The following is a 17691-nucleotide window of genomic DNA, read 5'->3' as shown; positions in this document are numbered from 1 at the left end:
CTTTTCCTAATACTTGGCTTATTTTTTTAACTTTTTTTTTTTTTAATTTGATTTCATCATTTTCTTTCCTTTCATTTTTTTTTCCTTTTTTCTTTTTTTCTTTTTTTTTTTTTTTTTGTAGCTTTTTTGGCATTCTTTATTACTCCCTATTTTTCTTTCTCTCTCTCATTCCCTCTCTCTAACTCTCTCTTTCTCTTTCTTGCTCTCTTTTTCTCCCCCTCCCTATCTTTCTTGGCTTTTGTATTTTCTTTCCTTCTTTCTTTTTCTTTCTGTCTTTGTCTCTTCTCTTCTCTCTTTCTCCCTTCTTCTTTCTTTCTCTCTTTTTTTCTCTCTCTCTTTCTCTCTTTCTCTCTCTCTTTCCCTCTCTCTTTCTCTCTCCCTTTCTTTCTCTCTCTCTCTCTCTTTCTTCTTACGGGTGGGTGGGCTGGGATCTCCCACTCTGCCTCTCTCTCCCTCACTCTGCCTCTCTCTCCCTCACTCTGCCTCACTCTGCCTCTCTCTCCCTCACTCTGCCTCTCTCTCCCTCACTCTGCCTCTACTCTCCCTCTCTCTCCATACCCCCCCACCCCCCTCTCTCCTCTCCCCCCGACCCGCCGCCCCCCCGTCGCTCCCGTGCGGCGGCGCCCCGCAGCCGTGCGCGGCGCCTCCCCGGGTGGCCGCATCCCCGCTCCCCGCTCCTCGGTGCCGGCGCGGGGCGGGCGCGGGCGCGGGCGCAGCAAATCAGCGCGGCGCGGCCGGCGCATAAGAAGGGCGGGAGGCAGCGGGCGCCGTCCCTCCCGGCGGCGGCAGGATGCACCATGAGGAGCTGGCGCCCCTGCAGCGGCCCCGCTATGGCTGTGAGTGGGGTCGGGGGGCGGCGGGAGGGGGGGGCGCCCGGGGCCTGCCTGTTGTTCGCCCCCCTCCCCCGCCGGCCTGCTCTTTTTCGTGCGAAAAGAGAGGGTTGAGGGCAAAGAAAAGCAGCTCGGCCGGCTCTGCCGTTGCAGAGCGGCGCTGCGCGCAGCGCTCCGGCTTGCTTTGGGTTTGCTCGCGGCGACCTCCGGCAGGCTTCGGAGCAGGTTTTCGGGCTCCTGTTTTATTGCCTTTTTTATTTTTTGAATCATCGCTGTTATTTTTAACCTGAAGTTTTCTGAACGGATTGTAGCTGTAGTTCTGCGTTTTAACTCCAGGACTTTAGGTTCCTGCTAGAGCTCGGGGTTTTACCTCTATGTAATGCAGCATTGTAGGTATCAGGTTGGGTTGTAACTTCACAACTTCAGACTGCAACTGCAGCTTTCAGGTCATAACTTTATAACTTCTGGATTATAACTTCGGAATTTTGGACTGTAGTTTAAAACTTTGCTCTACAATTTTATAACTTTGCATTATAACTTTATAACTTCAAATTACAGCTTGAGTGGGGTGAGAAGCAGTGCAGGTACCAGGCGTTTCCTTTCAGACAAGGTGTATTTGTTTCTCCAACCTATATTTAAAAAAAAATCCCTGAAGCAGCTTTCCTCCTCCTGCTTGCTGCAGGGCCCTCTCAGCATTGCTGTGGTTTGCTGGGATCCTGCATGGGCTGTATTTTCTCCTTTGGGCAGAGATGTGTAAGCCCTTGGTTTTGCCATCCTGATAAGAAATGCCTCTGATATTGTAGGCATTGCTAAAAGTGAACATGCAAATTATTTGCAAAGCTCATAGCAATTCTGGCATCCTGTGGTCTGATGCCAATACTAAAACCTTTCCAGGTTTTAGTATTGCAGCTTTTTTTTATAGCCATTTCTGGAAACTATTTTTTATAGAAGCACAAAAACCTTCACAAGGCTAGGGGCCACCCCACTTCCACCCAGGATAGGTGTGAAAGCTTGACAGCAAGACCTTCGGTTTGGAGGATCCTGCACCCTCTTGAACACTTCCCTCTGTTGATGCCCCCCAGGTGGTGCATTCTGTAGACCATGCCCATAGGTTTCATTTTTCATTTGCGTTACCTGATGGGTGTCCCAGAGACCTTTGAAAGCATGCTGATGATGTTTTCTGGAGAAGGTTGCTGAAGGTTAGCACTGATGTTTTCTAGAGTGGCTGCTGGCCATGTATGCTCTGTGTCTATGCTAGCGATGATGAAGTTTGCTTTTGAAGCTAACCTCCCAGTCATCCCAGCTTGAAGTGCCATTGTTTGTGTGGTATGGCAGAGTCCAGTCATGGGAGCGGTGCCTGGGAAGATGTGGTGCTGAGGACAATCTCTGGGCTTCATGGTGATTTGACCTTGTGCTGATGCTTTATCCATGCATCTGATGTGCAAAAGCTTCTCAAGTGCTAATGGTGTGCCCATCAGGTCTTCAGAAGCATGGGATCTGCTCTGCAGATCTGGTCTGGCGGTTCTTGGGACTTGTGGATTTGGACATGTGGCGTTTGCCATAAAGTCCAATATGGTCAAAGAATCTTTGACAAGGAGCAAAAGGCCAATCCTTTAAGCCTTGGTTCCTGGCTGGACACTATGGTTTATTGATTACTGTACTGTCCAAGATGACTGGGGTGTTCTTAAGAATCTCACACCCTTATTTATGGTGGGAAAGGATGTCAACAATAAACATGCTCAGTGTCATTTTGAAGATATGGCTTCTTATCTCAGCATTCATGCTTTGCAATGGTAGTTCTGAGGTTTTTTTTACTGGAGTGATCAGGGAGAACTTGGTGTATGTTAAGTTGTAGCCACTCTCCCACTGCTTGGCCTTTGGTCCCAAGGCGCTGGCAGGTGTGGGTGAGAGCATCCTTCATTGCTTTCCTGATGCTGTCTTCCCTCTGACCAATGCTGTCTGCTTGCATAGGCTTCAGTTGCTTTTCAGTCCTTCCCTGAGTGAGAAGCTGAGGCTGTTGTATCACACTATCATTTTATTTATTTTTTTAGAATTTTTTTTTCCTGTAGGAGCCTTGGAGATGACTTTTTTTTTTTTCCTGTAGGCTTGAATAAAGGCTCCTCATATGCTGGGCTGATAATCCATATTTTAAAAATGTGTTTGTATATATACACACATACCTGCAAACCATAGCCATTTCTGAGGTGATATCAGAGGTAGGGATGCATGTATTTAATTTCTTAGTTCTAGAAAACCAAATATGCTTTAGCTATGCTGTATTTGCTTGCCATTTTGGAGATAAATAAGAGAGGAAGCATTTTTTTTTTTTTTTAAAAAGGAAGGAAAAAAAATGAAAAGGCTCTCCAACTAGAAAACTTAGGCTTGCATTATCTGATGTCTTATGAAACCCAGCAGAAGTTGCAGGTTCTCTGTATAACTAAAATTTCCCTTTGGATCATGGGAATACAACATCTATGCAGGCTTTCTCATAAGAGTTAATAAGTTGTTCAGGTTAGACTATCAAATTGCTGAGGCTTCTTGCTCTAGCAAACTAGTACTGTTTTAAACATTTAACCTAACTTGTACTTTTGACTTTGGCTTTAAGCTCCTGGCAGAAGCTGTAGGTTGCTCTGAAGAAGGTTAGCTTTTTACTGTGACCCTTCTCTGCTAGGAAGTATGTGAATCAGTCTGCATGGCTGCCAGTAGCACTTCATTTTGACAGCTAGAGAGGAAGATGCATACAAATCTCAGGTACGTTTTGTAGCCTGATGGAAACTAGTGTGAGAAAAGCATCTTTGGGTACTTTGGGACCTAATAATACAAAGGGAAAGTAATGGGGAAGACATCCCTAACTTAAACGCCAGCTCTATGTTTCAAGTTTTGCTGATATAGTTACTCGAAGATATGCATCTGGAAAAGATCCTTGTAGCTGATCATTTTCATCTTTAAAGTCAGGAAATAGCTGAATGAAACCAAGCAAGAGGATCCTTTTCCGGTGCTAGCTCAGGGTGAACACTGTACCTTGGAGAAACAGGGCCTCAGGAAAAAAAGCCTTTGGGCCTTCTCTTTGTCTATCAGTGCCAAACCTTTGTGGCTTCATGGACTGCTTGTTGAAATGTGCCTCCAACTCTGCATGCTGTCAATTGCCTTAAATAAATAAAGACTTTGTAAAAGGTTTTCTTTGGTGCTGCATTGAGTTTTTCAGTTGTTCATGTCCAGCACAAACTCAAGTGAGATCATATAAGCAGAAGGAAGTAGCTCACGCAGCAGAAACTGTGTTAACAGGCTCAATGCAACTGGATTTATGTAGCTGCTATCCAACCTGGTTACATCTGTTGCCTGACTTATTTCTCAATCCCAACACAATCAATTGCAGTCTTACTGAATTGCAGAGAACCGGGCCTTGTAATAAAATTCAAAGGACGAGCCATTTCTATGATGAAAATGCCTTTGCCATTGAAGATTATGAAGAAGAAAAGTATAATTCTTAGAAGTGCCTCCCAGATCAGTTAAATGCGAAGTTTTTTATGCAGGAATACAGCAAATCAGACAGCAGTGTATCCTCGAGGAAAAAGCCTCTTTCCTATCACTTTGAAACCTCAAACCTTGCAGTTTGGTCTGTCTGAAAATTGTGTGAGGTAACAAATACTTACATTTTGTAAGAAATGGCTGAATGGCTTCACAACAGTTCCAGGGATGTAATACAGCTACACTGAGTGAGGCCACAAACATCTGGATTTGGGAAGGATTTCAGGCATTTCCATGCTGAAAGTTTCTGAATTAATGTACCTGTGTTAGTGAGCCCAGGTCCCTACAGAATGAGCAAGGGGGGAAATTAGGTACACGAGCAACATCAAACTTGTTGGAAGGGAGGTGTGAAAAGACATATCAAAGAAATATCAAGCAGACTTATCCTGAAGTCTTGTTCCTCTTAGCTTCACTGCATGCTTTGAGGTTTGCAGCTGGCAGTACCCTCCTGCTCGTCTTGTGACGAGAGGTAAAGGAGTCTTCATCTCACCCATTGAAGTTGGAAAACCAGCTTTATGGGTCTGAGGTGGGTGAATACAGAGGAGACGTGACCTTAGCATCCAGTGAGGATGGTGATGTTGATGCTACTGATCATCCCTCCCACGACTGCTTCTTTCTGGTGTTAAGAGAAGAGCAAACAAGCAGCATGAAACATTGAGAGCTGCCCTGCCTGTGGAGATAGGCGTAGGCTACGTTTCACTTTGGGTTTGCCCTGCTTCTTTATGAAACTGCACCTTAACACAGCAGGATATGAAAGTTTTTGAAAAACAGTGACTTTTAGAAAAATGTTGAACTTGAGAATCTATGACTTCTGTGTGTCTATATTAAGTGCAGGGAAACAAATGGCCATTTTTCAACTGAATAGGAAAAAATCTTTTGGTAAATGTTCCATAGGATTTTTTAAAATGAAAACAGATGGATTTTTAAAGCTTTAAAAAAAGGCTTAACTGTATCATATGCATATATATTCTGTTGGGTGTATGCTTTCTGTAGCACTTGTGGCTCATGAGAAAGCTTTTCTTTTTTTTATTGATGGGCGTAATTTGGCAACCAAACACACTGTTTATCTCTGCTACTCTTTTGTACATTGCTAATAATTAAACTGCTGAATGAGAACTTGAAAAGTTTAACTGCTTTGTTTAACCAAGTGCACATAATTCATTTGGGAGGAGTGGTTCTCTGTGTGCCTTTTGTATGAAGCAGACTCATCTCCCCTGAAGTCTCTTGGTAAAGAAAGGACTGAGCTATGTTAGAGCATGCTTGCAGCTACTTGAGTGCTGTTGAAACAGGAAATATTAATATCGCACTGGAAGTGGGTTTTATAGTGCACACAAGTGTGCTTATATCAAGTCCAATACTTGAGGCAGGGAGTAGGAAGCAGCAGATTAGCAACTTGCCTCTTCTGTTGAGAGTGGTGTTTCAATTACATAGTTGTTCCATCTCAAGATTTGCTTGTTACTGTTGCTGCTTCAAGTCTGCTGTGATATACTGGGAATAATCTTACTTGTGTGCTGGGAAAAAAATGCCTGACAGCGATAGACAGGGCTGGCAGGTCATACTTCACCGGGATGATAAGCAAGCTGTGCTCAGCTCCTCACAGCAAATGATTAACCTGCTCTGTTTGCTTCACTTGTTCAGGCTGTTTTGGTGATTTTTTTGGAACAGATATCCTTGAACTGTTCCTGCAGAACCAAGCTGTGGGCATGGGGTGGGGAGGAAGCAGTGCCCACCCTGTGACCTGCTGGAGATGAAGCAGGGAGGAATGCCCCATGGGGGCACCATGCTTGTTGATGCCCAGCAGTGAGATGGGCTGGGACACGAGGTGGGCCCTGCACATCTCTCTGGGTGGATCAGCACTTCCTGCACCTTAGAGCTTGTGCTTGCCTTTAGAAAACCACCGTCATCTACTGAAGGGTGCCAGCTATGCTTTGAGTAGTGTTAACCACAGGATATGCACTGCTGTAGTGTCACAGCTGGGGGAAGGGAGAGGCAGGTGTGTGCTGGTGGCCAGGGGTATCCTGCTCTATGGGGTGACAGGCTGGTGGCAGCAGGCAGTGCCAGGAGGGTGCCATGGGGTGGCCTTTGAAGGGTGCCAGGGTGGGATGTGGAGCAGGAGAAAGAGGAGATGTGGCCACAGTCCTTGCTTGAAGTCCTATGTAGCAGAGAAAAGGCGTACTTTGGTCCAAAGATCTACTGCTGCCCTCAGCGGAGATACTGAATCAAGTGGTGTTCCTACAAACACTTCTCTTGCTCCTGAATACACTTTGAAATGCTAAAAAAAAAAAAAAAAATAAATAAACAACCATTAAGAATTTGTATTGGTGGCTGACTTCAGAGTTTGATTAAATTTCTCTTTCATTCAAGTGAGTGTGCATTAGCAAGAAACTTAGGAGGAATAATGTCAGTGTTATCCTTTGTTATCACTTACTGCACAAGTTAAGAGGTTGGCCAGGTACAAAGCCTTCAGGAGTCAAATTTGAGCAGCACCTCATGGCTCTGACTCATATCCATGGGCAAACAGCTGCCAGACCAAGGAGCTGCTGCCTTGAGGTGTGGTGCCTGCCCTGCCTGCCAGACTCTGGAGCTGGCAGAAACTGCAGTTCTCATCTCAGGAGCTTCTCCTGGCTTGGGTATAGCAGGCTAAGCAGCCCATGGATTCAGCAAAAGCTGGTAATAAGGGATGAGGTCTCTGCCAGTCTTCCACTGTGGACATTGACCTGTTTCATTCAGAGTGTAGCAAAAGCTCCTGTGGCCTCCAGCAAGGTATTTAAACTGATTCTTACCAGTCTCCAAACTCTGACAAGGTATTCATGCTGGGAACACCAGACATGCAGGCTGGAAAATGAGAAGTTGTGCATACTAGCCATCCTCTGGGCAATCTGCCTGAAAATCGAGGATATCCTCCTGCATTTGTGCTTAATTTGTAAAGATGCTTATTACACTACTTATATCTGCAGGATATAACTGGAGCCTTGATTTCTATGAGCCCAGTACAGATTAATTTCTGGAAAGCTGAAATAAGAAAAGCCCAAAGTATGTAGAGAAATGTATTCCATGGTGTTGAAGGCCACAATGTTTTACTACCTTTTTTTTTTTTTTTGGGGGGGGGGGGAGGGGGGAGGGTGTTTCAAAGGTGTTTTGTGGAACTGTTGCTAAGTACAGATCATTTCTGTGTCCAGTAGTCTGGTTAAAGTGAGTAAAAACTAGATAACTTGAAAACCTAAGGGCACAGGTTGGCTTTGCTTAAAACATGATCTTTTATCAAGGGCTAACTTCTTTTGAGAGAAACTGTTGTTTTAACTGGTTTGTTACATTGGAATCCCAGCTTGCTGCAGACCTTTGCAGCTGGGGAGCCTTCTGCAAAGCCTGAAAGTGTTGAGGTGCCTTCAGCTGGTCTGCTGCGGTCTTTGCCTCTTGTCAATATGATGGCATGGAGACCCAACCTGTTGGGTGGCTAATAGCTCCTTGTAGAGCTGATTTGCATGGCTGGGTTTTCTTTGCATCTTCCAGCCTCTGAAGTGGCTGGTTGTGGGTGACACAGCTGCTTATGCTGACCCCAGGAGGGGGAGTATTTATGGCCAGGTGGGACTGTGGCAGCCAGCATTTAAATGAATTTAAATTGCTCTGGATCCGCACCCTGAAGCTGTGGTTTTGTGTGCGCTTTCAGTCAGCTCTGCTGTTGGGAGAAGCAGCCTTGACTCCTTCCACGTGTTTTTGTTTTTTTTTGGCTGGGTTAGGTCCCCAGTCTGGCTCACACCAAAAACCCGCAGTCAGGTCTGCCAGCCTGACTTGGTGTAGCTGGAGCTGGGATGAACACGAGCAGCAGGCAGAGTTGTTTTATAAACTGTGTTACTGCTGCACATAGAGATGAATATTTGATTGGGAAAGTGTGTGTGCAAAGGGACAGCAAAACATGGGGATGGCACAGGACTGTGCAGGTGAACCAGGCCAGGGGACCTCCAGGTACATAGGGTGGTGGGATAAGCATCACCTGCTTGCTGTGGTCCTCTGCTGTGATGCTGCTGCTAGTCTGGTGCCACTGCTTGCCTGCCAGGGATGGGCTTGGTCTCAGCTGTCATGTGGCCAAAGCAGTTTTGAATTACAGAAATGTTTTTTGAGAGAATTCAGTCTCAAATGCCATAGTTCAATAAAGCTGCAATTGTCAGCAAAGCTGTTGTGGTGCTCACCAAGCACTGCTGCAGGAGTACAAAAATTGTAAGGAAGTGTAAACATTAGACTAAACAAGAAAGGTAAAAAAAAAAAAATGCTGCTTGTACATAAAAGTAAGTTTCAGCACAATTTTGCACCCCTTTTCTGATTGTAAAGTTACTTGAGTTGTAGGGCCTCAAAACTGCAAGGATGAGAAGTGACTTGTGGTTAGGTACTGCTCATTTCTGGGATTTTTAGTTTTTTTCAGGCCAACTGATTTACCCAATCAATAGTTGGCTGGCCTCTGTTCAGTAGTAAACAAGGCTTAAATTCCATATGTTCTCAATACTATGTAGCAGGAGAAATAATGCACTGAAATATCAGCCTGGGTATGTGGTAGTGTAACTTAAAAAGAATAAAAAAAAGTGTACTGGGAGGAGCAGTAATTATGCTCAGATTAGTCTGGGATAGAGCACTTACCCAGGAAAAATGGTTGACTGTTTTTCCAGGCACATTGTAAACATTATTTCATTATATGTGAGCTCAAACTTTTTGAATACTGGTTTTCAGGACATGGCAGAGCAAAGATTTCAGTGCTGTGATTTAGAGGGAGATGAACCAGTCCTGTTTTGGTGTTTGTTAGCTGACTGCTGAAAGTAGGTAGCCAGCTTAGCTGCAAAGACTGGACGTGACTGCCTACCACTTTGAATTTACATCACCTCTGACCATGATAATACTAAACATTTGAATAGTAGATTACAACACTCCAAAAGCCATCTCAGTTTTATCACGTGCAAGGCAGACTGCTTGTGCTCCAGTGTCTATCTTCATACCTATCATAAAAAGAAAAACACATGATTTTGCTGAAGATTTAGCTGATGTGAGTTGTTCTAGAACAAACAATGTATTTCTTTTTTTTTTTTTGTATTTTCAGTAGTAACAGCAAAACAAGGGCTAGTGTTTTCCATAACATTGAACCATGGCAATAACACTTGGTAGTTTGTCCTTTGTTGTTGTTGCACTTGAACAAAATTGAGCAGATCCACAAATGTTTATGGACATTTAATAAAAAAGTGGATTTCTGCAATATTGGTCTATATACTTTTTCCTAAAATTACAGTGGGATGCTGTAGACAACCAGTTGCCTGCTTCAAGCAGGATGCACATGTTGTTTGATGATGGCTGTATCTGTAACCCTGAGTGGATGAAGAAACAGGGTACTGAGGTGTTTGGGTTCCTAGAGCAGTAGGAGGATTGATCTGTATTAGTTTCTTAAACACATTTGAGATTTAAGTTTACATCTGATCATGGTGTTCAAATTTATTTTCCACAAGTTATAAAACAGAGGCTTTCTTGGAACTTGACCACTTGTATGAAAAATGTTGTCAGTTACAAAGAAGCATTTCCCTTCAGCTCATTTGTTACAGCCATTAGCCTACAATCCAGCAAATCAGAAAAACTGATGGTAACAAAACAAACCCTTTTGTTACACTAGGTCTCTGCAGAAACTGTTCCCATTATAGTACTAAATGTTACTTTCAGACTCTTCTGTACCCTATAGCAGCTCTAAGTCTAAGCATCTTACAGTATGGATGATGACTGCAGATAGCATGAGTGGGAAACCAGCACAAAGCCTGGAAGAAGAGATTGTTACAAGGTGTAACAAGAGTGCTAATTTCTAAAGCAGTGCTTCAATGAAGGAAACAGACTGCAGCTATACAGAAGATGACAAAAGTCAGTGCTGAGCCTATACAGATGTGATTTCTGTTGTTGGGTAGAAAATTCAAAACTTGAACTAATAGCTTAATCTGATGTTAAATTTATGTGCATTGTGTGCACTATGGTTGCCACAACAGTGATGAAAGCTAAATATGCTTCCTGTATTTTAGTGGTCTCAGTGTTGCTATTTCAAGCAGAATGCTTGTTTGTTTTGAGGTATCTGCACGATGATCCTGATATTACTATCTCTATCTATTTTCTATCTATTTCCATCTAGTTTCAACCCTCCTGCTCTGAGCCCAGTTGCCAACCACTAGAGCAGGCTGCCCAGAGACACATCTAGCCTGGCCTTGAATGCCTTCAGGGATGGGGCATCATCTCATACTACTTTATTCACAACCGATATTTAACATTGTCACTGCAGTGTTTTCATTATTGGAAAGGCAGCCAAGGTAGTGAAGAGACTGTTTTGTGTCAGTACTTTGGGTCAGTATTTATTGCATTAAAACAAACCTTATTTTTTTTTTTTTTGAGTAGACTATAGAGTTGATGTGAGTAACCTGAAAAATTAAAGATGAGAGATTGACAGTTTTCTATCAGCTTAAAGGAAATCTGAATTTACTAGATGTAATAATTATGTTTAGAAACTGGTGGGCACATGATTTAGTAAACGCGTATCTTGTGTGTGCAGCTGTCAGTGACTTGTCCTGGAAATGGAAGTGCTCTGAATATTGATAAGTAAGGGGGGAACATCTGATTCACTTCATATCTGGTGACTGTGCAGTGATATGTGCAATGGTAGCTATGTCACTGTCACCCAAAGCATTTAATACTCTCAGTATTTAGGCAGTACACCTATTGAGTGAAAAGGCAGGGTTTTGTATGCTCTTTTCAAACCTTGATGTAAGAACTGACATTTAACTTTTAGGCTGGTGGAGCTTCAGTTCACTGCTATAGCTCTAACTCCTGATAACAAAGGAGAATTAAGTCTTTTTACTGGGTATGCAATTAATGGGGAGCACGGGGACAAGGCAGGCTGGAGCCAGTGGTGCCAGCTCTGATAACTTTGCAAGCACCGCTCTGCTCTCTGTGGAGCAGAGGTAGCCAAGCAGGTTTCAGGTGATAACTGAGGCCCTAACTGATATGGCACCGCCTTTGAACTGGTTACCTGTGTGGGTACACCTAGTTTGTCCTCTACCTGTGAAAACCGATCATCATCCCACCTATGAAGCAGAAGCAAAGAAGGCATCTCCTGCCCCTGTGCCATTGTGCACCCACATGGACTGGCAAAGTCAGTGAGGACAAGAGCTTATAAGGTGAATTCCTGGCTTGTGAGCCTGCTGTACCTCTGTCCCCTTTTTATGATGGCTCCTGCTCATGCTGGGCAATTGCAGTGACAGAAGCAATAAAGCGCAATGTGGTTTGAGTTGTTTCACAAGCAGCTCAACTGCCTTCCCTGGGGAACTGGAAACATGGGAGATACGGCAGGAGATGCCGTGGTTTTGTGGGGTCTACTGGGTGCTTAGGGGTCCCTCACATTTGTGTTGGATGTTCTGTACCACATAACATTTCTTTACTTTCTGTGAATTTTAGTTCATGTTTGTACTAAAACTGTTCAATTTAATTCTATGGGACAATTTATTCTGTAGGTAGAAACTAAGTTGGTTCATCTGTTATCCCTAATGCTTAAGGGTTTTTTTTCCCCCCAACAAGATTTGAAATGCCATTGTTTCTATAAAAACAAACAAACAACATTCAAAGGCACTGAGGCTGTAATAATTATTTAGGGAGAAAAACCAAAGAAAACAAGGAAATGTGTTCTCCAAGTTCAGGGCTGTGAACATCATGTGTGCATATTTTTCTTTCTATTTTATCCACATACTTGTGTTTGCATCTTAAGGAAGAAAGTATTGTAACAGTTCAGGTGTTTCTGGAGCTTTTTTCAAAATATGGAAAGCGTGAAACAGTGTTTTGGAACTTTGTAGAGGCTAAACCCTGCAACAGACTGGTGAAGGAGCAATGAATTGTTAAAGAAACAAAGGCCAAGTGTCAGGGCTGAGTGACTCTATAGTGCTATCTTACAATTTCAAAGTTACCTATGCTTAAGTGATGCTTTTGCTTTTGGCTTTTCCTAGGCAGGTGTTTCGACCCTACTGAGTCTTCTCGTTCAGACCCTGAGGCTTATATAGCTCCTGTTAAAGTTGCTCGGTGACACTTGCATAGCTTTCTGCTCAGGTTACAGTCTCACAGAATGGCTGAGGTTGCTCCAGCACTCCCCCTTGTCATCCTCCTTTTCAGTTCTTTAAGCTGAATTTTTCCGCAGTTCTTTCAACTGGTTACTATAGCATGAGTTTGCTGGTAGGAAGCTTTTTCATGTAAACATCACAGTGATCTGAACATTGAATCTGTTTGTCAGCTGTTCACTCCCAAAGAGAATAGTTTGCTGGGCTGTTCTGGGAGCTGAAAGGGGCTCTTCCATTTCCTTCCCTTCCCTGCTCTCTCTCCCTCCTTTTACCCCCTTTCTGTTCTTGTCTTCCTCCCTTCTCACAGCCAAGAGTAGCCCCTTATTTGCCAACATCCAGGTAGAAGGCATTTACTGCAACTATCTACAAATTATTCTTTTGGTCTCAAGCTTTAATGCAGTCAGCTTTTTAACACTATAAAGATTTAAAACCAAACAAGTGCAACATTTTGCAGGGACGTACATTAGCTGGTTATGGTTTAAATGACAAGTATTGTTTTGAATTTCTACCCATCATTAATGACAGTGAACAAAAACCTTCACCTTATGTTGCTTCTTGCAAACTTCAACCAGCTTGTGTGTCGGTGAAGCATCAAAGGTTCCTGTCAAACATGTTTGGCCTCTTCAGTCCTCAATTGCCTCAGTAAACCTAATACTTCATCCTGGTCCTGTGGGAGGGATAAGACATCCCAATTTGATCAGGGTGACCTTAGCTACTGTTTGCAGAGTGAAGCATCTAAGCTGGCAGCTGTGGGAGTGATAGAGCTGTGGGTAAATATTGTGTGTGAACAGAGGAGAGGCAGACAAACCTGAATTCAGGTTTCCTGCTGTCACTGTGGTGAGTTCAGTCTGTGCTCTGCCATTCCTTCTGGTGGTCTGTTGTCCCTCTTTCCTGTTCTTCTACTCTGCTTCTGCTGTGTCTTCTGCCCTGTGCTTGATCTACAAATGTTTATGGATGGAGATCTATCCACAGGCAACGTTGTGACTGCATATAATGAATGCCTTTGGGGTTCGATAGAAAGCTGAATCCATGTCTACTTTTGCTGTAGATGCCATAGACATTTCCCTTTGTCTTTCATATTTGCGTAGCTTATTTTACTATCCTGGCAATACTAAACTATTCTTTTCATTATTTCATTTACATTTTGTTTGTGTTAACTTGAACTGAGGTCAGAATAGGTAAAATATAAGGAAATGGGGTCCATATGGTAAAATCTTGGCTCTTTAATAAAAGCTTATTAATGTATATTGCTAATAAAAAAGCATGCAATAATTCTAGTGAAATGAACAGAAAATGACAAATGTGTCAAAATACATGGAATTCAAATCACAAGCTGAGAAAGCTGTGAGCATATAAAGTTGACAGAAACCTTTCACACTTTAGTAGTTGATTCGTCATGAATTAACCCTTGAAGAAGGAAAGCCTATTGGAAATTCCTGCTGGAATGTGTGATACAGTTTCAAATGTCTTGAGCCTCCAAAGACGTGTTAATCTTACCAACCAAATCTTCAAAAAAATTGCTTTTTTTTAAAAAAAAAATAAAATATGAAAAACAACATGCTTACTGTAAGTATGTAGAAAACACACACCTCTCAACTGGACTGGCTACTTACCCATGTAGTCTTTTCCAAGCTGGCTTCAGGCTTGACTGTGATAATGGGTTGGACTACGTACGTGAAGACAGGATGACCTGCAAGGGAAAGAAACAACTTGTAATTGGTGTTCAGTTCCTCATTTCCATCAGCTCGAGTGCTTCTTTAGGCTTGCAACTTTATATTGGTAATGTTAGACTGAGGTTTTATCAGCAATCAGAGCTTTATGGACAACCAGGTAGTTCACAGAAAGGAGCTATGTTTTACAGATACTGAGTAGCCCATATTTTGGGGAATCCAGTTGTGTTGAGGTGACCAACTAGTAACACATGCAGAGGTAGCTTTATTAAGGAGTTACTTGAAGTATTTCTACAGACAGTGGGGTTTGCAATTAAATGCAAATGGAAATAGTTGGGCAACAGGAAGACTTATAAACTGCATTTCAGGTTTATAATTGTAGACAGCAACGCATGCTTTGAAGCTAACTGAAATTGTTTATGGTCAAATTTTCATGTACGTCCTTCAGACCCATTATTCTGTCTTCCTCCCTGTTCTTGCAAGTATACAGAACAATTATACTGTAGTTAAAATATAATGAAGAGTGTTATTTTTCTGCACAATGTAAAGAACCCTACTAGACAAGAGATGGCTGTGCTCTGGTATCATTACACATTGAGAGGAAAACAGAACTATTTAATGTCTATTGCCTCTACTAAAGTGTCACTTCATGGTATTGTAGAAAGCCTGACATCTGAAAGTAAACTAAAGGCTATTGATACCTATAAGCAGAAAAGTGAATACTAAATGTTCCAGCTGTGCCTGTGATTACTTGATGAATGCCAAAGTCATCTGTGTCTGTGTGGTTAAAAGTGACTTCTTAACTTTGTGGGAATTCAAGTAAACTAAGACAAGTCTCAACAGTCCGTCAGCCTTCTGGCAGTGTTGGCGCTTGACGGGCTCCATGAAATCTAGCAGTTTTGACACTTGGTCCCAGAAGCATGGGTTGTGGTTGCTGTTGCATCATAGTCCCTTTGTGTGATAGCCCTAAGGTTCATGACTTGAAATAGTGCTTCCTTTCTCTAAATGGATGTGGTTGGACTTGTGGCAGCAGATACAGAAGACTGAAATAAGACCTTTTTTCAAGGAAGTGAGGGAAGATTACTCTGGGAGAGTGAATGAACAGGAATAAGACTCTACAAGAAAGCTCAAGGGAAGGAGTGGTTTGCTAATGCTTCCAATTTTTACATCAGACTGTCTTTTTAGTGGACTTCTGGAGTCAACACTCAGAAAATGTTTTCCTACTTGTTTGCAATGGCTGGCAGTGAGATCGGGTCTAGAACAGTGACCCTGTAGATCTGGTGTGACCAATTTGTGAGAATGGTCTGGCCAGAAAATGCATGTGTATTTATGTATGAAAATCTGAGCGTGCATGCCTCAGACAATGTAATAACTAGATTAGGAAATCCATAGTCATTTCTAAGGAAGAAGAGAGCAGTTATATGTTGGAAAAATTGAGAATGCCAGATTGAAGAGCCTCATAACTTAATAAAGTGTATTATTCTAGTTTCCAAGGCATATCTGCCCTCCAAGTTCACAGCTGTGGTAAGTCTTGAGTGCTTTCTGTGTTTTATGTTGTACAGAGCCCTTTATTGGAGCAAATGTTCAGCAAATTGACTGAATTTCCTTAACTGGAGCCATAGGAAAAGGGTTTGGGCATCTGGTTTTATGGTTGTGGGATATGAGCTAGCTGCTTGCAACTGGGCTCTTTGACAGAGGAAGTCTGTAGAAGGCTGTCCTGATCAGAACCTTAAGTTTTTTCTACCAAAGATAAGTGTCGTCTGGCATACCACTGGACCTTGTAGGTACTCAGTACCATAACAGAATTCCTGTGATAGGAGTTTGGTGTTGTAAAACCATCTTTTCTTAATGGACATCTCTGTTCGCAGTTAGTTGGCATATTTGCTTCTGCACAGTTAGCAAAGTGCTGCATTAGTTACCTGTGGTTTTGTATTTGGGAGCAGAGGCTCAGGAGGGAACTCCTTTGGCATCTGTAGCTTTGAGTAGTGCTTTTCCAATAGCTGGACATGTAATCCTGTCCCTGCATTTTCCAGCTGGCTGGCAGTGCAACAGGCTCAGGTAGCAGTGAACCTGTCTCAAAAGGAACTGAGAGATCACAGACCTGCTCCAGTTACAGGGCCTGGCTGGTGCTATGTTTGCTGGGGTAACCCTAGGAGCAACTGCTAAGCCAAGCTGCTCTGGGCAGGCAGTCCTGGCTACTTGAAAGTACAAATTATACTAGAAATAAAGATTAAACTGAATGTATTGGCCTTGTTCATACTAGGATAAAATATTTGCATGCTCTCATAACCTATGGTTTTTGAGGTCACCTTGACTCTCTAAAACACAGTTGAGCTTTTTCTTGAAATTACAGCACTGAAATGTAGGGACAAATACTTCCCATTCAGAGCTTTTCCTGGTACAGACAGACATGAATGGGATGTTGCCTGGGGTCCATCAGTCACTGCTTTCACACCTGGTTCTAATTTTACCAGGACTGATAAGTAAGGTGCTGCTCTGGAGGTTGTGTGCAAGAAAGTCTTGACATTTGTTATAGTGTTCTTTGAGCTGTTACAGCATGTATCTGTTAAACACTGTTCATGGTGCTAATGCTAGGGATGTTGGGGTATGCTTGGGTGGGTGGAGGAGGCAGGAAGGTGTGAAGAAAGGACACAGAACTTGCCGAACATCTTGCAAGTGGACTTGAGCATGTCCTTGCCTACTGTGGGGCAGTGTTCCAGCCTCTGTATATGGGCTTTACACAGCACTCAGGATAGCACACAGTTGGGACTGTGAAATGAGATTTAAATGATTTTCAGCTCAAACAGTCTAGACAAAAACTTTTTTATTCCAGCATTTTATTATATTTTTGTCATGCATCCCTTTACCTCTTACCTCAGTTCTGAGTTTACTAACTCTTCTCTGTCACTGTAAGAAGATTTTGTTCTTTTCATCCTCTGTTATATCCTGTGTATTGATCTTCACTGTTGTGGTGCCAAAAACCATTGTCTTCCTTGCTTATTTCTCTCTTCCTGGGAAAATGTTTCTGATGGTGGGAAACTGAGAGCAATTGGTCCTGACAAATAAGAGCCTTTGCTCCTTTTTTTTTTTTTTTTGTCTTCCTCAGTATAAGAAGTCTTTTGGTGTGTCTGTGGCAAGTGTCTTGTTAAAGGGTCTACCTGCTAGAAGTAGTCATGTATTGTTCTTGAACTATTGCAAACAGTTACACATCTGAGTACAAATGAATAACCAGAAAGCCTTAAATGATTCTGTATAACAATATTTTTTCCTAGTTTCTGTTTTTTAAGAATTAAAAAACTGGCTGGTTTGGGATTATCCCAGAATATTTTGAAATTGTAAATGGCTCCACTAACTTACGTTTGCAAATTAAAACAAAATTCACTTTTCCTTATATGCTTTTCAGTTACATATTATAGAAGATTTAAGTTTATTTTTTTAAAAAACAAAAACATAATTTATGGATCCATGGGGTTGTTTGTAAGTCATTGCAAATCAGACCTGTAAAACACCTATTTACTGTCATCTCAAGTGTAAAGGCACTTATGTGAAAGA

General features: G+C 42.5%; 1 protein-coding gene across 6 annotated transcripts in view; it reads left to right on the top strand.

The window, feature by feature from the left end:
* The first annotated feature begins 734 nt into the window (after nucleotides 1–734).
* The window catches only part of IQGAP2 (IQ motif containing GTPase activating protein 2), a 125525-nt gene continuing 108568 nt past the window's right edge, over nucleotides 735–17691 (top strand). For all 6 annotated transcript variants that reach the window (XM_084503819.1, XM_084503817.1, XM_084503815.1 and 3 more), the window contains exon 1: nucleotides 735–836. In XM_084503819.1, coding sequence (XP_084359945.1) covers nucleotides 791–836 — 46 coding nt within the window. In that variant the 5' untranslated portion in view covers nucleotides 735–790. The remainder of the gene's footprint in view (nucleotides 837–17691) is intronic.

Source organism: Aythya ferina, assembly GCF_964211825.1.
Source record: "Aythya ferina genome assembly, chromosome: Z".
NCBI classification, from domain to species: domain Eukaryota; kingdom Metazoa; phylum Chordata; class Aves; order Anseriformes; family Anatidae; genus Aythya; species Aythya ferina.
This window is presented reverse-complemented; position numbering and strand designations above follow the sequence as displayed.